At 35.9% G+C, this 23,892-nt stretch overlaps 1 protein-coding gene across 6 annotated transcripts in view; it reads left to right on the top strand.

Moving 5' to 3' along the window:
• Window positions 1-23,892, top strand: part of sick (sickie) — a 461,315-nt gene that overhangs the window by 27,907 nt on the left and 409,516 nt on the right. For all 6 annotated transcript variants that reach the window (XM_069838099.1, XM_069838098.1, XM_069838100.1 and 3 more), the window contains exon 2: window positions 18,091-18,363. In XM_069838099.1, coding sequence (XP_069694200.1) covers window positions 18,265-18,363 — 99 coding nt within the window. In that variant the 5' untranslated portion in view covers window positions 18,091-18,264. The remainder of the gene's footprint in view (window positions 1-18,090; window positions 18,364-23,892) is intronic.

Below are 23,892 nucleotides of genomic sequence, written 5' to 3'. Positions count from 1 at the left end.
CAGAAGACTAAGATGGGCAGGTCATGTTGTAAGAATGGATGAAGGAAGAGTACCAAAGAAGATAGTAAATGAGAAATTTTATAACACCAGATCAGTAGGCCGACCAAAAGCAAGATGGGAGGCTGCAGTCCAAAAGGACACAATAGAACTGTTGGGAGTACGGGGATGGAGACGTCAAGCTGGAGACAGAGAAGAATGGAGGCGACTTCTAAAGGAGGCCAAGGCCCAGTAGGGGCTGTAGCGCCATATGGAAGGATGGATGGATGGATGGATGGATGGATTGATTTTTAGAGCACTCTGTATACTGCGTCGTAACGGCGTGGCCAAAGTCATCGTGCCTAGATCTAGTGTTACGGAAAACCCTTGCGAGGGAAGAAATCCTCTAATGAAATTTCGGCCAGTGATGAATTTTGGAAACCAGATAGCGAAATCCGGTTTCGAAAACCAGCTATAACGGCTGGGTACGGGTTGAGTGATCGTTCATCTCTGCTGATGGATGTAATATGAGGCTAGCAGTCGGCTGCTCAGTCTTGGTCCTCCGTGGACTGCCCCGCCATGATTATTATATTATTTATGTTACTAGGCCTATTTGTTACACGTTTTTGAGACCCGTGACAGAAAGCCATGACGTTGCCTCATTTTCAGCACCTTTTCCCCTTTAAAACATTTTTATTGTGTGAAAAGTATTTTTTTTTTATTTCTAGAATACTATTCTCAAATGTTTAGTGTCTAATGAATAATTTAAAGCCTTTTTTTTTTTTCGAGATTATTGACATTTCCTAAGTCCATATATTTTTTCTAAAAGAATGGGACAATCTCATCTCGACGTGGGATGACTTTGTCTCGAATCTCAAAATCCATTGAATAAGCCGTTACAGGAAATAGTGAGACAATGTCACCCCTATATTATCATAGAAAAATGAATCTCAATAAACAATGCTAATTTCTATGTATAAAAAGTCATCATTTTCAGTAGGTGAAGGATATAAACTAAGCGAATAATACAATTTCATGAAAATTTTCATTTATTTATTTATTTTGCTAATAACTGTAATATAAAATGTAATATAAACGGAAGAACTTTAGCTCGCCCCTGAAAGAGTAGAACTCGTGCTCAGGGGCGGATTCCTGAATTGAAATTAAGAAGTACCTAATACAATTTGCCTTATGTCTACTACGTAATAAGAATGTATAAATTTAAATTTACAATATTTCAGTTTTTATAAAATCCATACATAACTTTTTAAATTTAATACTAGAACTATTAGAATTGACGAGATTAGGATATTTAAATATAAATCTGTTATATATTCTTGGGCCTAAATTACTACTATGATTAAATACTGTAGCAGTGTTGCATTTTGGTTCAAACAATCTTAAAGAATTCATGCCTTTTGTTTCATAACTATGAGAATACAATTCAAAATTATTTCGATTTTTATGTATGAATTTTATTAATACAATATAATAAATTTGTCTTATTTTGAGAACATTAAAGTCTAAAAACAATTTTTGAGATGGAAAATCAATAGGATTATGAAGACATATTTTAATTATTTTCTTCTGTAATAAATAAAGTGGATTAAAATTGGATTTAAATAAGCTACCCCATCTTATTATTCCATACATAATTATCTATTTAAATAAAGTTAAGTATATTGTGCGTAATAAACTTATTGACAAATAATTCCTCAATAAAACAAAATAATATATTATTTTACGTAATTTATTACAAAGGTAATTAATGATTGTCGAAAATTATGCCTAAATATTTAACTTCAGAGAACTCCTTATCGGAAATTTACACTGTATAAGGCAACAATCAGAATTATGTAATTTAATACTTAATATAGACTTAGGAAGTTTGTTACATTTTTTAGATAATGGGAATGGAATAATTACGGTTTTATTTTCGTTTATAGAAAGATAATTTATATCGAACCATTTTTTTTATTAATTTAAGTCCATTATTTGAATCATTATATGCATCATACCAGGTTCTTTTTTTCATATTCTAAAAATAATTTGAAGAGTACAAAAGCAGACACAAAAACTGGAAAACAAACAATAACAAAGGAATTATTTTCAGTAGTAATCACTTAACTCTAGGACTGAAAAATAGTTGTTCCTCTTCACCGATACAGGTCTCAGAGGATCAGTTTTTCTCAAAATGCTCTCCCATTCGTATTGCTGAGATGCCAGCTCTTACTTCCTTAATATTTTGTGTAGCCTCACGGTTAATTCAGGATGATCACGGAGAAACCTCAGAGGCTGGGGTATTTGTCCTTGAATTTAGGCACACTTACCCCTTTGCGTTGCAGATAATATCGGACAGTCACTCTAAAATCAGTTTCATCCACAGCAAACTCAAACTCTGGTAACTTTATAAGATGATCAACAAATGATTGCTCCTCCCTATCGTTGAAAATCTCTTGGACCCCGGTATTTTTGTGTGCCTTTTTTCAGTTTATTCTTCAAAGTTGTAATTCAAATTCCGTAATTTATGGCCGTTTTTCTTTAGCTTAATCGCTTCATTAAGACATAATCTACAGCTTTCTTCAAAGTTTCTTCATTGTAGTTTTTGTAGGGCACATACATGTGTGTGGCATGATGGATCAGTACGTGCCTAGGCCTACCTATATGAAAATAAAAGCAAGTGCCAGTATTTTTTAGTATTCATGTATGGATGTAAATGCAAATAAAAAAATACCTCAATTCAATATATACAAGATGTAAAAAATGGCGAACACGTACATCAGGACACTATAGAGTAATCAAATCGAAACTGATCCAGGATAAAAACTATGCCTGTATCTCCACGTTTTATTAAGTTAAATAGACCATCAAGTTCATTAATGAAGTCGACCTGGTTGGCGAGTTGGTATAGCGCTGGCCTTCTATGTCCAAGGTTGCGGGTTCGATCCCGGGCCAGGTCGATGGCATTTAAGTGTGCTTAAATGTGACAGGCTCATGTCAGTAGATTTACTGGCATGTAAAAGAACTCCTGCGGGACAAAATTCCGGCACAACCGGCGACGCTGATATAACCTCTTCAGTTGCGAGCGTCGTTAAATAAAACATAACATTTTAACATTTTCATTATTGGAAGACTTACGGAACACAGTTACAGAATCTTTTAGAATGACAATTTGCATACTTTGAATCTACAGGCGCAGTCACTAGCAGGCTACAAATTCGAAAAGGCTTCCAGCAATGACGCCTTTTAAGTAGGCAACTTCTCTGCCTTAGAACTAATGCTTTCTGCATTCATTTACGTAAATACAGTTGGAGAGGGAAATACTCTTACTGTACGTCTTAAAAATGCTGGACAATTTGTGTTTATGTGTAGAAATAATATATGTTTATTATTCCATGTGTACAAAGACTTACAGTATGTATTATTTTGTTTGCAATGTGTACAGTAAATGTAAATCTTCTTTAAGAGAAGAATGTTAATTAGCATTGTAAAAGTGTACGTACACGTGAACCAAATATGTCGAATTGATGTTCCTAATGTTCTTTCTTTTAAATGTAATTCTTGACATAAAGTGCAATCACACATGTTGAAAAAAGTACTTGTTAACAAAACAATTTTGAATTGATTGCTAGTCGTTTGTTTATTTTATACAGTATGTTATTAATGTCACAAAGCAAAGTAATACATATTGATAAGTATGCACAAAAAAAATCGAGAGAAATTAGATCCGGAGATCTTGCCGGCCAGGATACTGGCCTACCTTGACCGATCCTACGTGCTCCAAACTGGTGTATTAACTGTTGCCTAACCATCAGACTGTAGTGAGCTGACTCTCCACTATGCTGCAGATTTCTAGTAGCTCAGGTAGAACAACACGGAGAAACGTCCTATACTTTGCACTAGTAAGATATTCAGGTAAAAGGTAAAATCCAACTATTTTGTTCCTAATCCCAGCCCAAATGTTAAATTTCCATTGCATCTAATAATTTCTCTCACGAGACATTTGTGGATTTCGTTCTGCCCAGTAGTGGGAGTTATCACTATTAAACACTCCTTCGTATGTGAGGAAGGCTTCACCTGTCAATAAGATATTCTGAAGGACGTTCACATTGTTTTGCTTCATTTCTAATATCCATTCGCAGAATTCCATGCAACGAGGACGATCTCCAGGTAGTAAGTTGTGAATACCTGTTTAATGGTATGGATAAAGGCCATCTTTCTGGAATATAAAATGTACAGTTCGATGATCAATCCCAATTTGCTTGGCAACCACACGTGTACGCAATGTTGGGTTTGCAGCACATATTTCAAGATTTGTGGAGTCCATCGCACTCTTGGACGACCTCTATCTGCTGTTGCCTTTGGTGAAACAGTACCTGTGTCCCTCATGCTACGATCTAGTCCGCGAAAAACCTTTGTCGTAGGATGGTGACGGTTAGGGTATCTTTCTGCATATGTTCTTACAGTGACACCAGTTCGATTATTGAAAAATGCAAGTATTTGATACATGTCACAATATTCATTCAACGTGAAGTCCATAACGTCTTCACTGAGCACTGTACTTTTACTAATTAGTGTACCTTTGAACAAAATAGGTTCGAACATTTGTTTAAGATCCGGAGTTGCGCTCGGGTGTGGGTTCGATTCCCGCTTGGGCCGATTGCCTGGTTGGGTTTTTTCGGAGATTTTCCCCAACCGTAAGGCAAATGTCAGGTAATCTATGGCGAATCCTCTGCCTCTTCTCGCCAAATTTCATCTCACTATCACTAATTTCATCGACGCTAAATAACCTAGTAGTTAATACATCGTAGTTAAATAACCCATTAAAAACAAATTTGTCTATGTTTACATAGCGCTAGTGTCGCAGTTGTAATCAGTCTTTTACAGGTTATAACGTCCGCTCAGGTTAGAACGCGTTCTCGATGAGTACGCCGTTTCCATAGGCAACACACATTACTAGAATTATCGAAGCATGTTACGTGGTTCCAGGCAGGCCACTTGCAAACTGATAAATCTCTTTATTAGAGTAATTTTAAAGGTTATTATAATTGTACTGCACAGTATGTGTTCTATGACTTAAGGATTAATAGGAAGGTTGTAAATGCTGCATAAATGGTTGATTTACTCTAAATTTGTGCATTTGACCCATTCAGATTTCAAGATAGAACGATTTATATTTAAGTGGTCCATCATGCCTTGATGTCCATGTTCGCCATTTTTTACACCCTGTTTATATGCATATATATGTGTATACATATGTGTGTGTGTGTGTGTGTGTATATATATATATATATATATATATATATATATATATATATATATATATATATATAAAACTTACAGCAGAGTCTGTATAGGCCAGCTTCTGTCTGATGCTTTTCCAATTCACTGCGGGCTTAAGCAAGGAGTTGCACTATCACCTATACTTTTTAATTTCGCTCTAGAATATGGCATTAGGCAAGTTCAGGATAACAGACAGGGTTTGGAATTGAACGGGTTACATCAGCTTCTTGTTTATGCGGATGTCGTGAATATGTTAAGGGAAAATCCACAAACGATTAGGGAAAACACTAAAATTGTACTTGAAGCAAGTAAAGCAATAGGTTTTGAAGTAAATCTCGAAAAGACAAAGTATATGATTATGTCTCGTGACCAGAATACTGTACAAAATGGAAATATAAAAATTTGAAATTTATCCTTCGAAGGGGTGGAAACATTAAAATATCTTGGAGCAACAGTAACAAATATAAATGACACTCGGGAGGAAATTAAACGCAGAATAAATATGGGAAATGCCTGTTATTATTCAGTTGAGAAGCTTTTGTTATCTAGACTGCCATCAAGAAGTCTGAAAGTTAGAATTTATAAAACAGTTATATTACCGGTTGTTCTGTATGGCTGTGAAACTTGGACTCTCACTTTGAGAGAGGAATAGGGATTAAGGGTGTTTGAGAATAAGATTCTTAGGAAAATATTTGGGGTTAAGAGGTATGAAGTTACAGGAGAATGGAGAAAGTTACACAACGCAGAACTGCACGCATAGTATTCTTCACCCGACATAATTAGGAACATTAAATCCAGACGTTTGAGATGGGCAGGACATGTAGCACGTACGGTCGAATCCAGAAATGCTTATAGAGTGTTAGTTGGGAGGCCGGAGGGAAAAAGAACTTTGGGGAGGCCGAGACGTAGATGGGAGGATAATATTAAAATGTATTTGAAGGATGTGGGATATAATATAGAGACTGGATTAATTTTGCACAGGATAGGGACCGATGGCTGGCTTTTGTGAGGGCGGCAATGAACCTGCGTGTTCGTTAAAATCCATTTGTAAGTTAGTATATATATATATATGGCTGACGATGTTTGAGAATAAGGTGCTTAGGAAAATATTTGGGACTAAGGGGGCTGAAGTTACAGGAGATTGGAGAAAGTTATACAACGTAGAACTGCAGGCATTGTATTCTTCACCTGACAAAATTATGAATATTAAATCCAGAGTTTGAGATGGGGAGGACATGTAGCATGTATGGGCGAATCCAGAAATGCATGTAGAGTGTTAGGTGGGAGGCCGGAGGGAAAAAGATCTTTGGGGAGGCCGAATCGTAGATGAGAGGATAATATTGAAATGTGTTTGAGGGAGGTGGGATATGATGGTAGAGACTAGATTAATCTTGGTCAGTATAGGGAAATAGTATGCGAAATTTTATTGATAGAAATCATATTTACATTTTACTTTCCAGACTTGTACATATGGAAGGGTTCTCAACTCGCATGTGGACAATAGGCTTATGTTTGTTAAAAACTTCTATGTTAAATTAGAAGTACTTTATACTAAAACATGCTGAAAACTCTTAAATAAGACATCACATAGAGCTTAAAAAATCCACGCATCTCACAAAAATCTAAAATTAAGGTTGCATATACGAGTATATCGGAAGAAATTATTTAATAAAAATTATATATTAAAACAGAAGTTTTAGATCTTGCTGTTATGTTTCCTACAGGTAGAGGTAGAAAAGATCCTACGCCACATACCACTTATCTGTACTGCGCAGGATATGGTGGTGGGGATCAGTTGTGTTTTAGAGTCGCTCCGTGTCAGATCGTCTCGCATCAAAGTAGTTTTACACAGTACTGTATTTGTGGTTCTGAATATTTATTAATTACAGGTTTAAGCTGAGTTTTTCATTTTGCATTAATATACACCTTATCCATCTTCATATTTGTTTAGTATTTTCTATTGTTTATTACGTTTGGACGTCTTGATCTTAATTTTTTTTGTGATAATAATTTTCTTCAATTTGTTAAAATTTTATTTTAATTTCTTTTGAATCTCTTTTTATATACGAGTACATAATACTTCCTTATTTGTAATTAAATCTCAATTAAGGTGTAAGAATGAATCATAAGCGTAGTGTTGCCGGCAGACTATTGAAAAACGATGCTAGGCAATTATTTATGACATTATAATGTTGCGAAATATTTGCAAGAACAAAAGGGTTTAATTTGAAATAGGCCTACATTATTCAAGCGACAAGTGAAGCTTCGGGAATTTGTTCAGTTGGGTGAAGAAAGTATTAAAGGAACCACTAGTGGTCAGATCAAATTTTTTACCCCTAAGGGGAAGTCTGAAGAAAGACAGAAGAAAAAGGAGACCGATTACGTTGCTGAGGGACTTGTTAGGAGGAAAAGATACGAGTATTATACTGTAAAGAGAACTGTACCAACTCTGGAAACACTGAATGGTGATTTACAGAACAGTGGAAGTTTAAAGTACAGCAGGGAGTACCTGAGGAAACTCATTGTTTGACTAGGCTTCAAATGGAAGAAATGTGTGTCAAGAAAAAAATTTCTTATTGAAAAAGCCGAGATCGTTTCCTGGCTTGCTAATTACCTCCGTGCAATTCAAAAATACCGTCAACAGAAGAGGGATATTAGGCTCTATATATTTAGATATTAGATAAATACTGGCCACAAGGTTAGGGACAAGATCATGTTGGCAATGTGATGACGAAGCGGGGGTCACAACGTTTATGGGTGAAGGACTAAGACTGATTATAGCTGATGCAAGAAGTGAAAATGGCTTTGTAAAAATTGCTTTGCTAATGTTCTGATCAAAGCAGAAGACCGGCGACTATCATGGCGACATGAATGCTCCAATTTCACGAAATGGGTAGAAACAAAAGTTCTACGTAATATGCTTTGTAAATCAATCATTGTTATGGACAATGCGAACTATTACAGTATGCAGATAAATAAAAAGCCTATATCGACGACTGTATGGGACTCGCAGTAAGGATCGAACTCCGAAGTCTACTATATAGTGTAACCCAGCTTAACGAACTACTTGCCTGTGACGTCTTTTCCCTCTTCGATCACGTGGGTATATAAACAACTAGGAGTCTTTTCTATCTTGTCGACCTATAGAACACATCTCCTGAAAAATGAACTTTTGTTATTCCGAAATATTTATGAACTGAATTTGAAATGCCTGATATTTGTTTATATGCATACAACTTCATGGAACTGCCTTTGAGATTATTTCAGCGAAGCTTAGGCTATACAGCACTTCGAAGACCTCAGTCATTTCACTTTTTAATGAACTGAATATGCATCTCCTCGCAAACATTCTTTCTTCAGTGTGTTCAGTGACAAATATCACTGACGTCATAAGATTTTGTTGTCGATTAGTCAATTATTATCTCCCGCGTTATCCTTGTTCATTCACAGATGGTATGTAACAGATGACAATCCCATCAATTGCTTTGTTGTGTTGTGCAGTTTCCTGAGTCATCTGTCGCATGTTTAGAAAACATATTTTGAGTCAACCGGGAAGTCTCCTTAGCTTCCCGCTTTAATAGTCGTATGTAGGACTATAGGCCTCCTATACGAATACAACTACGTGTCATAGTCATGCCTTGGACTAGCTTTAAATAAGCACTGGCTCATGTCTTCATGGAGGGAAGAAATGTTCTCATGAAATTTCGGTCAGTATATCTTACTCAGCATCATGATGAATTTGGCGAGCTACTGTAAGTAGCGAAATCCGATTTCGAAAGCCAGCTATAACGGCTGGGTGAGGGAATCATCGTGCTAACCATACGTTACCCTTCGTACTGATTGGATGTTCGTTCACCTTTGTTGAGGCATATGGACATCAGGCTAGCAATCGGCTGATCGACTTTTTCACTCTATGGCCTGACACGCAACGGATTTATTTTGTTTGTATACGAATATAGAATAGTTTCGTTCATTATATAATAAATAAATAAACAAGCAAGCAAGCAAGCGAGCGATAAAATAAGTAAATACTATATAACTATATTCAGGGACAAAAAACCGGAAACTTTTAAATGTGCTTATATTTTGTAATAAAATACAAATTGTCTTTGTAGTCATCATCATCATCATCATTATCATAATCATCATCATCATCATCATCATTATCCCTGGAGCTACAATCCTGGTCGAGTCTTGGCGGCCTGCTTAAAAATGTCTCGCCATTAGTTCCTATCGATTGCCTTGTTCTTCCGATTCCTGACACCCATGATTTTCAAATCCCTCTCAAGACAGTCCAACCATCTGGTCTTCGGTCGTCCCACTTTCCTCCTTGCTTCAGGATTTGCTGAGAAGATATGCATTACTGAGTTATTTGGTTCCATCCCTGTCACATGACCCGCCCATCTCAGTCTATTGATCTTAATTTTCCGCATCATTAATTAAACTTTTTTCTCCATACACCATTGTCATTCACGGGCCCAAATATCTTCCTCAAAATTTTCCGTTCAAATGCGTTCAATCGATTTTCTTTATTTTTAATCATGACCATGTCTCGGTTGCATATAATAAAACTGGCACAACTAATGTTTTATAAATCTGAATTTTTGTCTTTCGTGATAACAGTTTAGAATTAAACACCTTTTTTAGTACTTATATGCTCTATTCGCTAAAACAAGTCTCCTACTGATCTCTTCATCTAAAATAATGTTATTTTTTTTATCAGGGACCCAAGATACACAAATTCATCAACTATCTCGAACTTAAATGTTGCCAATTGGATACTCCGTCCAAATATTTCTCTTCTGGCCTTTGAAGTTGAGGTTATCATCAGTTTGGTCTTCTTTTGATTTATTTTCAAGCCAAATGAAGCTGAAGTTTTTTCAAAACTCAAAAAGGTTTCCTCCACTCTTTCATATGTCCGACTGGCTATTATTATATCGTCAGCATAAGCCATCAGCTGGACCATTTATTCATGATAATACCAGATGTATCTATGTTACTCTTTCTGATGGTCACTTCAAGAACTACATTAAAAAGTAAACATGCCAACGAATCGTCCTGTCTTAGACCTTTTTTTTTTATTAAAATGCTCTAGATAAATCCCCTTGCATTTTTACCATAAATTCTGTTTTTTCCATGCTTAATTTCAATAGATTGATTAATTTTTTGAGGACCTTAAGTTCTCTAAGTCCCTTGTACAGTTCACTCCTCATAACTGAATCATAGGCAGACTCATACTCTATAAATAATAAATAAAGGTTGATTCCATATTCCAAATATTTTTCCAGGATCTGCCTTATACAAAATATTTGATCAATGGTCTCTTTACCTCTGCGGAAAACACACTGATATAATCATATTTCCAAATTTATATAGTTTTCCACTTTGACAAACTCATATGCCAAGTATGTGATAACTTTTCATTATTCCAGATATCCCTTATCAGCTCATATAAAAAGGTATATAAGCCTTCTCCGCCATGTTTAACCAGCTCAGCAGCTATTTCATCAGAGCCAGGGGCTTTGTTATTTTTCAGCTTTTTAATAGCTTCTCTAACTTCATGAAGATTGGGAGGATCAATGATGGTGTTCTCATTTTCCAAATCTTGGGGCTCCAAATGAACCTCTTCTTCGTTTTCCATCTCCATTACAATGTATTCCTCACCATTTAATATAATATTAAAATGCTCAACCCATTTTTTAAATTTTATTTGTTATTATTATTATTATTATTATTATTACTATTATTATTTTAAGTTAATACTTGTATACCGGTATGTATTTTTCTGTATGTGCTTTGATCCTGGTTGAGTGGAAGAGAAGGCCCGATGGTCGTGAATCTGCCAGGAAAAATAAAACTATTATTATTATTAAAAACTATTATTATTATCTTTCTAGAATTCTATTTTTTTTTCATGAATTGTCTTTGTAGTAGGCCTAGTTGTTAATTATTTTAAAACGAAAGAAGACGCATTTAAACAAAATATTGTTTAATTCAACACATTAAATCACAATATATTCTCTGATTGAGGTTCTGGCTGATATGTACAGTAGTGGCAAAAAAAACCGGACCGACCATTGTAGCTGATTTCAGAGCCTTATTCACTCCAGAGCACGATAGACTGGTAACTAAGACTTTCGTGGTTCGAATCCTGCCTGGGAAGGAAACTTTTTTGTTTTTGTTCCTTATTCAAATTTATTCCCAATACTTTTCGATTGCTGGTAAAATTCATGTTCTGGGAATAATAAGTTAATTAAGTAGTAAAATATCGCTGTAATCGAAAAGTATTGGGAATAAATTTTAATAAGGAACAAAAAAAACTTTCCTTCCCAGGCAGGATTCGAACCACGAAAGTCTTAGTTACCAGTCTATCGTACTCTGGAGTGAACAAGGCTCTAAAATCAGTTACAAGGGTCGGTCCGGTTTTTTTGCCATTATTGTACATCTATTATCAGGCAGTACATCTCACTTGACGATATGTGTCAGAGGAAGGACAATTGTTTGCCTACATCTGATGTCGGACTAGTGCAATATGTAGCTAGTGGGCGATGTATGTAATGGAGGGGGAAAGGAACTGGCCACTCTACCCCATTATCTCCTGGTCTAGTTGCCTCATAAGTGGTGCCTTTTTGGTATCACTTGTGAGGTTCAGACTTGTCTTCGAACAGTTGACTAAACAACAGCAAATCACAATAACAGAAGCAAAAATTTAACCCTCTAAAGAAAAGCCACAAAAGATGTAAATCACCATGCCAACTTCTGTTTCAACTTTGAGTTAATTCTTCAGTGCTTGAAACATTGAAAATATGTTTTAATAACGTGTGTTACCTCTGGTGCTTGCTTGAATAACTGCATTCATACGTCTTGACATGTTGTGGAATATTATTCCATTCTTGAAAAATGCTCGCCACAAATCCTGTAAACTTTCTAACGGCGGCTGTCTTTTTCTGACACGCCGTACCAACATGCCTCACACGTGTTCAATTGAATTCATGTCGGGACTCATTGATGGTCATGGCAGCACATGAATTTCCACCTCTTGGAGATATCTGACCGCGTGAGGAACATGCGGATGTGCATTATCGTGCATTAAGAAAAAATTGTGGCCTATATAGGAACCAAATGGAACGATATGAACAGCCAAACATTCATTAATGTATCTATTAGCTGTTAAAATCCCATCTTCAGTACGAGCGTTCATAGATATTCCTGCCCAAACCATAACTCCGCCATCCCTAAATAATGACTTTTAAAAAAAGCAGCATTGAGAAAATCGTTTGCCTCTCCGTCTCCAACGGGACTCGTCTGTGAACAGAACACAGCTCCATTGTTAATTTCTCCAACCTCTGTGATCACGTGCAAAAAGTAATCTTTCAAAGCTATGCATCCTGAACAACCTAGAGCCAATTCCAGATTTACTTTTTATCAGTCTCTTGCTTTCAACTTTTTTTTAACTGTTTCGGCTGAAATCGATCGTCCATACATATCGACAAATCGTTGGGCTACAATCGTAGCTGGCAGGGTGCGCTCCCTAAGAACTGATATCACCATATACCTGTCTTCATTTTTATTTGTACCTCAGACGGCCTGAATCTGGATTCCTGGTATACTCTTGTGTCTCTCTATACCGTTTTATGACATCATGGATTGTATTTCTAACTATATTCATTACATTTGCGATGTAACGTACATTGCGTCCATCATCATTTAGTGCTACAGCTCCAGCCACATCTTCTGGTAGCATTTTTTAAAAAGACAAACCTGACTACTGTACACTCACAATAAGTAGACGTAAAGAACTAACGATAATAATACACAAAATGTACGAAACAAATTTTGGTATAAATGAGACTTTCTACACAAAAACAGAATATTGGATAAAAATGGCTTGTTTATTTATCTACATGGCAACAAAAACAGTACAGATACTCCATACATTGCTATAACAACAAATTCTTACTATAATACGAGTATTATACACCAAAAATATTTCGTCAACATTATGACATAAAAATGTGTCCGGTTGTTTTTTGTCCTTCATGTATTACATGTTCACTTAATATGATTGCATTATCAGTGAATTATTATTATTATTATTGTTATTATTATTGTTATTATTATTATTATTATTATTATTATTATTATTATTATTATTATTATTATTATTAGTGTACCTTGCTTTGTAAAGAGTTGCAATACTATTTTGAATGTTGTTAAACAATGTTTCTCCTATTCCACATTTTATGTTAACCTGATTTCCGAAAGAAATCGGTATACATAAAGCCGAATTTGACACAGGTAAGTTTGTTTACAAATAAATTTATTAAATGATGGCATTAATACTAATAATAATATGTTAGGAGAAAATCCACAAACGATTAGCGAAAATATGGGAATTTTACTTGAAGCAAGTAAAGAGATAGGTTTGGAAGCAAATTCCGAAAAGACGTATATATTTATGTCTCGTGGCCAGAATATTGTACAAAATGGAAATATAAAAATTGGAAACTTATCCTTTGAAGAGGTGGAAAAATTCAAATATCTTGGAGCAATAGTGACAAATATAAATTACACTCGGGAGGAAATTAAACGCAGAAGAAATATGGGAAATGTCTGTTATTATACGGTTGAGAAGCTTTTGTCATCCAGTCTGCTCTCAAAAAAGCTGAAAGTTAGAATTTATAAAACAGTTAATTACCAGTTGTTCTGTATGATTGTGAAACTTGGACTCTCACTTTGAGAGAGGAACAGAGGTTAAGGTTGTTTGAGAATAAGATGTTTAGGAAAATATTTGGGACTAAGAGGGATGAAGTTGTAGGAGAATGGCGAAAGTTACACAACGCAGAACTGCACGCATTGTATTCTTCACCTGACATAATTAGGAACATTAAATCCATACGTTTGAGATGGGCTGGGCATGTAGCACATATGGGCGAATCCAGAAATGCATATAGAGTGTTAGTTTGGAGGCCGAAGGGAAAAAGACCTTTGGGGATGCCGAGACGTAGATGGGAGGATAATATTAAAATATATTTGAGGGAGTTGGGATATGATTGTAGAGACTGGATTAATCTTGCTCAGTATAGGGTCCGATGGCGGGCTTATGTAAGGGCGGCAAAGAACCTCCGAGTTCCTTAAAAGCTATAAGTAGTAGTAGCAGTAGCAATAGCAGTAGTAATCTAACATAATAATAATAATAATAATAATAATAATAATAATAATAATAATAATAATAATAAAACATTATAGAAAATTGTAACGAGATGTTATCTACTATTAACTCATGCTATTTTACATATTGCGGAGTTTATAGGCAGATGTATTAGGTACTTCAGTCAGCAATGCCATCGCTCGAAATCTGATAGTTTCCCCTAACTATGGTCCACATTTGTCGCATTTTTCTTTGTATATTCAATATTATTCATCCAGATTAAGTAAAATTTTGGCTTCGTACTCTTGTAAGTGTATATTAAATAAATATCGGCATATGTGTTTGAAATTATTTAATTACAAGTGTTAAAAAATAATAAGCATTGGTACATAGTTGTATTCTGAGTTGCCCAACTATGGTCCACTCATATATTCACGCTTGAAAGCATGAATGGACTATAGCTGAAGCTGTAATTATTCGTAAATGAATACATTGAGTTTCTAATTTAAGGGTAGAAACATAATATAGCACAGAAATACTAAAAATAAATGAAAAGTACATGGATTCTTTTTATTAGTACACATTGCATAAATACACAATAAACAAGTGAAATCTGAACATAATTTTCCTACAATAATGAACAACTACACTCACCGGCAAAAATACCGGGCCACTTAAAGTTTCTCAATTTTTTTTTTTTTTATGAGGTGAGAATCAGAAAATCCATTATGAAACGAAGAAAACATTGCTGCCCAGAAAAAAAAACTCTTTTTTATTATCACTTGCGCTATTATTTTCAACGCCAAACAATGGATATAATTAAAAGGTGTAAAAACTTACAAATTGTTTCAATTTTCTTCCAAATGTTCAACTGATTTTGTGGCCACCCAGATGTTACTAATAGCGGATATTGCCTCCCCGTGACTGTATGACTGTTACCATTCGCCGATTCAACCTTTCGATCAGATTCTGGATGTCAGTCTGGTCGATACTATTCCATTCTTTAATTAGAACATTTCGGAGCTGTTGTAAGTTGCTGTGAGGAATTAGTCGACTTCTAACTCGCTTCCCTAGCATTCCCCACACATGTTCAATAAAGTTTATATCAGGACTTCTTGCTGGCCATACCATCCTATTCAATCCAACGTCGTGAAAAACCCACACATGTTCAATAGGGTTTATATCAGGACTTCTTGCTGGTCATGCCATCCTATTCAATCCAATGTCGTGAAGGAACTCATCAACGATTCTTGTAGCATGAGGGCGAGCATTGTCATTCATTAACAGGAACTTTTCACCAATAAGTGGGGCATATGGTACCACATGTTAAATTAGACCTTCGATGTATCTTGGAGCAGTCAAAGTACCTCCATTAATGAAAACCAGTTCTGTGTGAGCTTCATACGAAATGCCATCCCATACCATTACTGATCCACCTTGGAAACTCACACGTGAACTGAAGACACATGAAGAAAGACGTTCTCCTTCTCTTCTCCACACTCTTTCACGTCCATCTGTAAACTAAATCTCGATTCATCTGTGAAGCGCACTCGTCACCACTGCCCAAGGTTCCAATTAGCATTATTGTGAGCAAAACGTAATCGTTCAACACGATGTTGCTGGAGCAATTCTGGGCCTTTAGCTGGTCTTCTGGAATTCAGCCCACATTCATCCAGACGTCTGCTTACAGTTCTCTCACACACGTTAACTTGTCTTATTTTCTGGAAGGCTCTTCTGGTCCCAAGAACTGCAGCCACATAACGCTGACTATTCCCATCTTCTATCAATGCAACCATTTTGCTGAATCGGTAGGATTTAGTGACATTTGTATACAATGAAGTACTCCATTACTGCCTCAAGAGAGCTTACCAGTCTGTAGACTTCTTCATCATAGCTTGAAATGAGTCCGAGAAGTTTAGACACATGCAAGAAGAATGAATCTCCTTTTCAGATCATTGTTGACTATTACGTATTCAGTATTACATTGTTACGTGTCACAAAATAAATGAATAACTAAATGAACCTCAGCATACCTACAATTATTTAAAAAATCCTACAGTTTTAAAAAATTTTAAATAAAATGTAGTTGGCCCTTTTTTTTTTTTTTTTTTTTTTTTTTTTGCTGGTGAGTGTGTATTAAAGAACAAAAGTACGGTATCAAAATAAACTAACACATTCTTAGCAAAATATTATGCAAATAAATTCACTGATAATGTTTATTTACCATACTGAGAACTATATTCAGTAGGCTTATTTCTATCCTTTGAATCTCCACTTCTCTTGTAATTCTGAAATTGAAAATAGATCTTTCTTTTTCGAGACTCATATGGGATCTCAATTTGTTTTATTATGTTTTCCTTTCTATAGAATAAAATGTCTTCCATTTCTCGCCACCTCAATAATTGCCGCTTCTTACTATGCATGAAGTCCACACCTGTGGAGTAACGGTCAGCGCGTCTGGCCGCGAAACCAGGTGGCCCGGGTTTGATTCCCAGTCGGGGCAAGTTACCTGGTTGAGGTTTTCCCTCAACCCAATATGAGCAAATGCTAGGTAACTTTCGGTGTTGGACCCCGGACTCATTTCACTAGAATTGTCACCTTCATCTCATTCAGACGCTAAATAACCTAGATGTTGATAAAGCGTCGTAAAATAACCCACTAAAAATAAAAAAAAACTATACATGAAGCAACTTCACTTCCAAAACTTTCCTTGGCCACAATTCCTCCTCATAAGTAACTACCATATAACTATGTGCCTTTAGCATTATTTTAACAGATTTCGTCTTCTTTTCCACATGTGACTCACTGACTTTAAATATGGAGAGCACACCGGAAACATCATAATCTTTATCCAATTCAATTTCATCGCTCTCGTAGTCACTTACAGGGACGGTTGTGATCCTTCTACCCTGTAGTTTTCGTTTTACCGGGCATTATTCGTGCTAGTACCACTGATGCTGGAACAGCCTGCTTCTTTATTTACTGGACTATAATGTTAAATGGTGTTTTAGAATATACTGAGATACCGTATTTGCAGAAGTAAATAATCAAATTGTTCACATTTCATTAAAACAAATATTTCAAAATGAAATACAACTATGGTCCACGAAAAATTGTGGTACATAGTTGAGGACAGACTTCTAGCCTTAAGGTTAAACATTTTTCACGCAGAGTCCTTAACCTCTGCCAGTCTAATTATTACGTGAAAGTATACACTATATAGCCAGGTTTAATTGTACAAACAATCATATATCTATAATTTACCAGTTCTACAGAGGAGAGCTTAATAAAACAGACAAACACAAACTGAATGATTTCGTGTCTTCACACATTCAATAGAACGATGCACACTGACCTTGTTAAGTATCCATATCATTGTCACGTCTAATGGTAGATAGAAGCATCTATAGGGAACATAATTCCATCACAGTGGCGCCTTAAATGGCAAACACCGAACTCTTGGGTGACTAACTAGTACATAATGCGTTTTGGACTATAGTTGGGTGCCTCGACCATAGTTATGGGAAATTACGGTACTCTCATTTACAATATTATAAGTTCTTAAATAAGACATGCAATTATTATGAAATGCACATCGTAAATTAAACGGGATGATCTGTTGAATTAAACGTTCGCCCTTATATTCATTAAATTTTCAGTTATTTAATCTTATATTGCAGGCGAGCTGCCAGATAAGAGGACATGGCGAGCCAGTTTGGGGCTGCGGTCCTTTGCTGTAGTACGTCCCACGCCACCAAGACAATGTAGCAGAGTGACAAGCGTTGTTGTGGCTCTCTGGAAATCATAATCGCTGTTGCGCCTGTGCCAAAACCTGTAGATGAAAATAATCCAGGATGGCGTGCATACGCGCCCTGCGGTCGCCCCAAGGATCCACAGACGACCTCCACAAGCAGCAGGCGACTGCTTCCAAGAAGCATATGCCCATCATCCAGGTAACGCTCAGCACGTTATTCATGTCTCTCTAGGTTCCTCCCTTCTAACGTTTCGTCTTGAACAAATTTTGACATTTTGTTATTCGCTACCTCTCTCTCTCTCTCTCTCTCTCTCTCTCTCTCTCTCCCCCCCCCCCCTTATTTCTGTGTTACAGTACCTTTGCAGACGTGAAAGTTATACGTCTATAAAAAACAGTTTAATTTTGTAAGTAGGAACTGTCTCTTTTTTTTCTCAGTGAAATTAACTCGAGTTGCTGTAGTTTTATGAAAATTATAATTAGAGACCGGATTTATGCGTAATGAATATTGCATGCAAACTAATTTAACATATATGGCAAAGTGGTTTTCTTCGATTATCATGACATTAGTAATCACTCACTTAATACATACTGTATTTGTTAGTACAATTATGATTGCGTATTTTAAGATTTATTTGTACTGCATACATATTTTCCTATTTCAATTATAAAAACTGCATATTCTGGTGTATATATAAGGTTATTGAAAAGTAAGTTCCCATTTTGAAATGGTAATAAGTTTATCAAATTTTTAGATTCCACAAAGATAATATCAATTTATTCGTAAAGAAATGAGATATTATTAAAACACGAAAAAATTAAATATGACCACCACCGTGTTCTTCAATAAGAAATAGTCTTTCTTCTATGCTATAAACGGCATTAGTAAGCACAGTTCTAGGGATGTTTTCAATGACATCCGATATTGACTGTTTCAGTTCCTCACGTGTTGTAGGTCTCCTAAGAAATATCTTTTCTTTTAGATAACCCCATAACCAGTAGCCAGCTGGATTTGTCTGGTGACCTAGAAGGTAAACTATTCAGAAAATGCCTACTAATTACTCGATCACCAAATGTGTTGCGCAATAGTGTTTTACATTATTGTGTATGTGAGGTGGATCGCCGGCTTGCATGGAAAAATGTTTTCGATTTCATGATTCTGTAAAGCTGGTATTGCAAAGTGTTGCAACATTTTTTAAAATATTGCTGCTCGATTACCGTCACTGTTTTTATTTGTCATTTTTAATTTCTTCGTAGAAATACGGTCCTATTATGAAATGTGACGTAAAACCACACCAGACAGTAAGAGTTGCACTCACCTCGTTTTCTACCAATTTTGGTCTACCCGATCGTTTTCTATTGGCAACTGAACCAATTTCCTCAAATTTTTTCATCAATTTCCGAAATGATTTTATAGAGCAAGGTCCGTTTCTCAATCCATGTAACGTTCGATATCTTCTCAATGCATATGCATATTTTCTATTGCAAATTCGAATTTGTAAAGGTAAAATAATTGTAAAAAATATTAAAATTACTCTCCTACTGCAGTCTGTATTCTGAACAACAATTATTGTTTATACAAGCGTGACACAGTTAGGCTACCATAGCAACGAAACACGCTTTCCAGACATTAGGTCTACGGACGTAGATGTAACTGTTAATAAGACTACCGAGAAATAAGTCTACTTGAAAAGAGTTCCATAAAAAATGAATATCTACAGGAAATAAGTCTACATATGAAAGGTTTAATTTACAATAAGGTCTACAGTGAAAATTTAAAGACAAAATGCCTACTGTATAATAATGTCTACTACAAAATAATGTAAATTATGTATCCTATATAATGTAATTAAAGGAACCAAATGGAAATTTAGAAATTCACAATGAACACTTACACTGTAGATTCGGCAAAAGAAAAAAAATTCTGGTGCACAACAATTTTGACTACTATTTGAGGCGTGTAAATCAGGATGGCAACAAGATGTACTGGAGGTGTGCTGTCCATGATACCTGCAATGCTGTATGTGTTAGGGCAGTGGTCGTCAGCACTCGCTGAAATGTGCGAAGGATAAGCGGAGCCGTCCCGTGTGCCCCGTCGTGCAGCAAGAAGAGGTAGAGAGCATACTCGCTAGCAGCTACGAGTGCACCATGGTGCACTGTGTTCTCCGCGGGTAAGAGACGCTAGCCTCAGGATGCTCTGAGCTGACGACCGCTGTGTTAGGGGTAATAACTTGAATGATATACTGTACATGTTTACAAAACTGAATTGCATACACACGAAATTAGACGGGCAGAGGTCAAAGTAATAAGAGTAGTCGCAAATATAAGACAACATGCATTCAATACTCCAAATGCATTACCAAACGCAATAATGCAGGAGGAAGCAGGTAATATCGCAAACGATGAGGAGGCGTTAGTTTTGATGCCTGAGAGGCAAACAATATTGAGGAGTACAAATCGGCAACAGAACCGTACAAGGCCACCTTTGCCTCAAAGTTTAGAAGAATTAGATGTTGTACCTCGATATGATGTTACTATAAAAGAGATCAGTTCCTTCGCTATGATTCTGGCCACCAAAATCCTGACGGACTACTTATTTTTGTGACAAATGAAGCTTTGCGGCTGCTATCATTGAGTCAGATTATGATAAGTGACGGGACATTTAAGACAGTGCAATCTATCTTTTATAAATTATATACCATTTATGGCGCAATCAATAGACAAGTATATCCCTTAGTGTATAATTTATGTAGAAGAAAAACTGAAGCTACATACGTGACTTTACTGACAGCTGAAAAACCTCTGCGCTACATTAAATTTGAATTTGCATCCGCAAAAAAGTCTTATTGATTTTAAAATTGCTAGTATGAATGCAATTAGTGCAACTTTTCCGAGAACTGTGATCAAGGACTGCCTCTTCCACTTCGACCAGTCGATTTGGAAGAGTGGTAAACGAATGATTAAAAGAAGCCTACAGTAACGATGATGATTTAACAGTCCGAAATGAAATTAGGGAACTCATTGCTGTGACATTGATTTACCCAGACCGTAGAAGAAGTGTTTGATGCATTATGTGAATATGTAAGTGCTGAAATTGAACCAGTAGCCAGTTACATTGAAAACATCTATATTAGAGGGACACCAAGGATAGGAAGACGCCGAGCGGTATTACCACACTATCCACCAAATGTGTGGAATATATATATGGTTTAGTGCAAGATAGATCACAACACATACGTAAATCAATACTGGCGAGGATGGCACTGTAAATTTCAGAAAATGCTCGTGATGCTCCATGCGTCAATTTGTAAGTTCGTCGATTACATCAGGAAAGATCAAATAGACAATGAAATTCTTATCACTCAAATTTTGGCTGGCCCCGGAAATGTAAAACGCCCTATAAAGAAGTCATACCAAATAAATTAACAGCAGGTAGAAAGAATGGTAGACAATTAGCAAGCATTTAAAGATAAGTGTGAAATCGAAGTTTATCTAAGAAGTCTAAGCTACAGATTGAAATTAAAAAGTCAACCTATACATGAGAAAGAAGATGAGATGTAATTATAAATTTCGATTATTTCTTCTTAATAAAGTACTATAAATTCGTTCCTTTAAACTTTAGTAATGTAATTAAATAAGTGTTATATAACAATTATTTCATTAGTAGGCATTTTCATTTGTAGACTTTTTTCAGGTAGACTAAAAGACAGAGTAGACCTATTTTATGTAGACATGTTGCCGTAGACCTACTGTCATTAAACGCAAAAAAGTAGACATAATGCTATTAGATATATTTCCTGTAGACCTTCTGTCCGTGCATCCATGAAAAACTTCAAACCTTGTAAACAGTAATGATACCTAGCCTATATCAAACCAAACTGCTGATATGTACAGAACATACAGATGTTTCAAAATGGAAACTTACTTACAATGTACAGTCTTATAAAAAAATTTTGTCGCACAAATATTTTATAAATCCCAGAAAGGAGGTAGTACGCATGGTCAGAGGATATGCGACCTGAGTCACAAGAGGAGGACTAGTTGAGGTAATGAAATTAGTTTTGTTTCGTAGTATGTCTGATCATGCTCACTGTCTCCTTTCTAAGACTTACAAAGTGTCTGTGCGACAAAACTTTTTTCTAAGACTGTATAAGTTTTTTCACAATTTTGCTCCTTTTAAAGGTTAAAACATTTACTTTGTCTTATATTTCGAAATTATACTGCATATCATAGTGTATATTTTATGATTTTATAGAGCATATTTGCATGCAAATTTCAGTCTTTATAAATGCATATAAATTCGGGCTCTAATTATAATAAAACAACTCAACTATGGTGAAAGATTCAATATGTAATAAAATCTCAAATTTTGTGTTTTGATGAATAATTTTAAAAATAAAAGCGTTCGATATTGTGTGCGATACTTCTTTCAGTATGACGAAAAAGTGATGTGGGAATTCGTGCAAACAGTCGGTTCCTTGTTTAGGTGCATAATATACTTCTATTTTGATACGCTGATAAACAGAGCTCGCTAACAAACGACTACAGCTATCTTTTTATCGCAGATTAGGGTATTTTTATCAGAACAACACAATGTACGTTTTGTAGATCCATGTAGTCTGGATTACAGGGCCACCCAAACTACGGCCCGCGGGCCAGTTCCAGCGTACCATTGTTTAATTTGGCCTATCTTTTAGTGTGTTTCACGAATAGAGAGGACTGCCTCGCCGGATTTGTAAACCAATAGCAGGTCAGTTTCTTAGGAGGGCGACAGGATTATCCAAAATTTCAAAAGAAACTTCATACTCCTGGTAGAACATTAGCGTATGTATCATGTATTGCGTTATCCATAGCAATTGGTGGAATGTTAGGAAGTTGCTCCTAAAACCATTCTTTTAAACGGTCGCTCTCCATTTCTTCGGCTTTTCATAGGTTAACCGCACCTCGCATCAGTAAAGGGTTTCATTTTGCGTGCTAAAATTTCTGCTACTTGATACGATGCTTTTGTTGCCAATTTATTTTCACTTACAGTAGCAAACATCATTTTTTGTTCAGACACTATTGCCATTTTTAATGTTTTTAGTTTTTCTGCTCTCAATTTAGAATCTTTAGGATACTTGCTGTCAAAATTTGAATGTACGGTATTATAATGCTTACTACTTGCTTACTGGCTTTTAAGGAACCCGGGGGTTCATTGCCGTCCTCACATAAGTCCGCCATTGGTCCCTATCCTGAGCAACATTAATCCAGTCTCTACCATCATATCCAACCTCCCTCAAATCCATTTTAATATTATCTTCCCATCTACGTCTCGGCCTCCCCAAAGGTCTTTTTCCCTCCGACCTCCCACCTAACACTCCATATGCATTTCTGGATTCGCCCGTACGTGCTACATGCCCTGCCCATCTCAAACGTCTGGATTTAATGCTCCTAATTATGTCAGGTGAAGGATACAATGCGTGCAGTTCTGTGTTGTGTAACTTTCTCCATTCTCCTGTAACTTCATCCCTCTTAGCCCCAAATATTTTCCTAAGCACCTTATTCTCAAACACCCTTAACTTATGTTCCTCTCTCAAAGTGAGAGTCCCAGTTTCACAACCATGAAGAATAACCGGTAATATAATTGTTTTATAAATTCTAACTTTCAGATTTTTTGACAGCAGACTGGATGATAAAAGCTTCTCAACCGAATAATAACAGGCATAATATAATGCTTATTAAGATTAAATCG

This window comes from Periplaneta americana, chromosome 10, assembly GCF_040183065.1.
Source record: "Periplaneta americana isolate PAMFEO1 chromosome 10, P.americana_PAMFEO1_priV1, whole genome shotgun sequence".
NCBI classification, from domain to species: domain Eukaryota; kingdom Metazoa; phylum Arthropoda; class Insecta; order Blattodea; family Blattidae; genus Periplaneta; species Periplaneta americana.
Note: the sequence above shows the minus strand (reverse complement) of the source record. Positions and strands in the feature narration are given on the sequence as shown.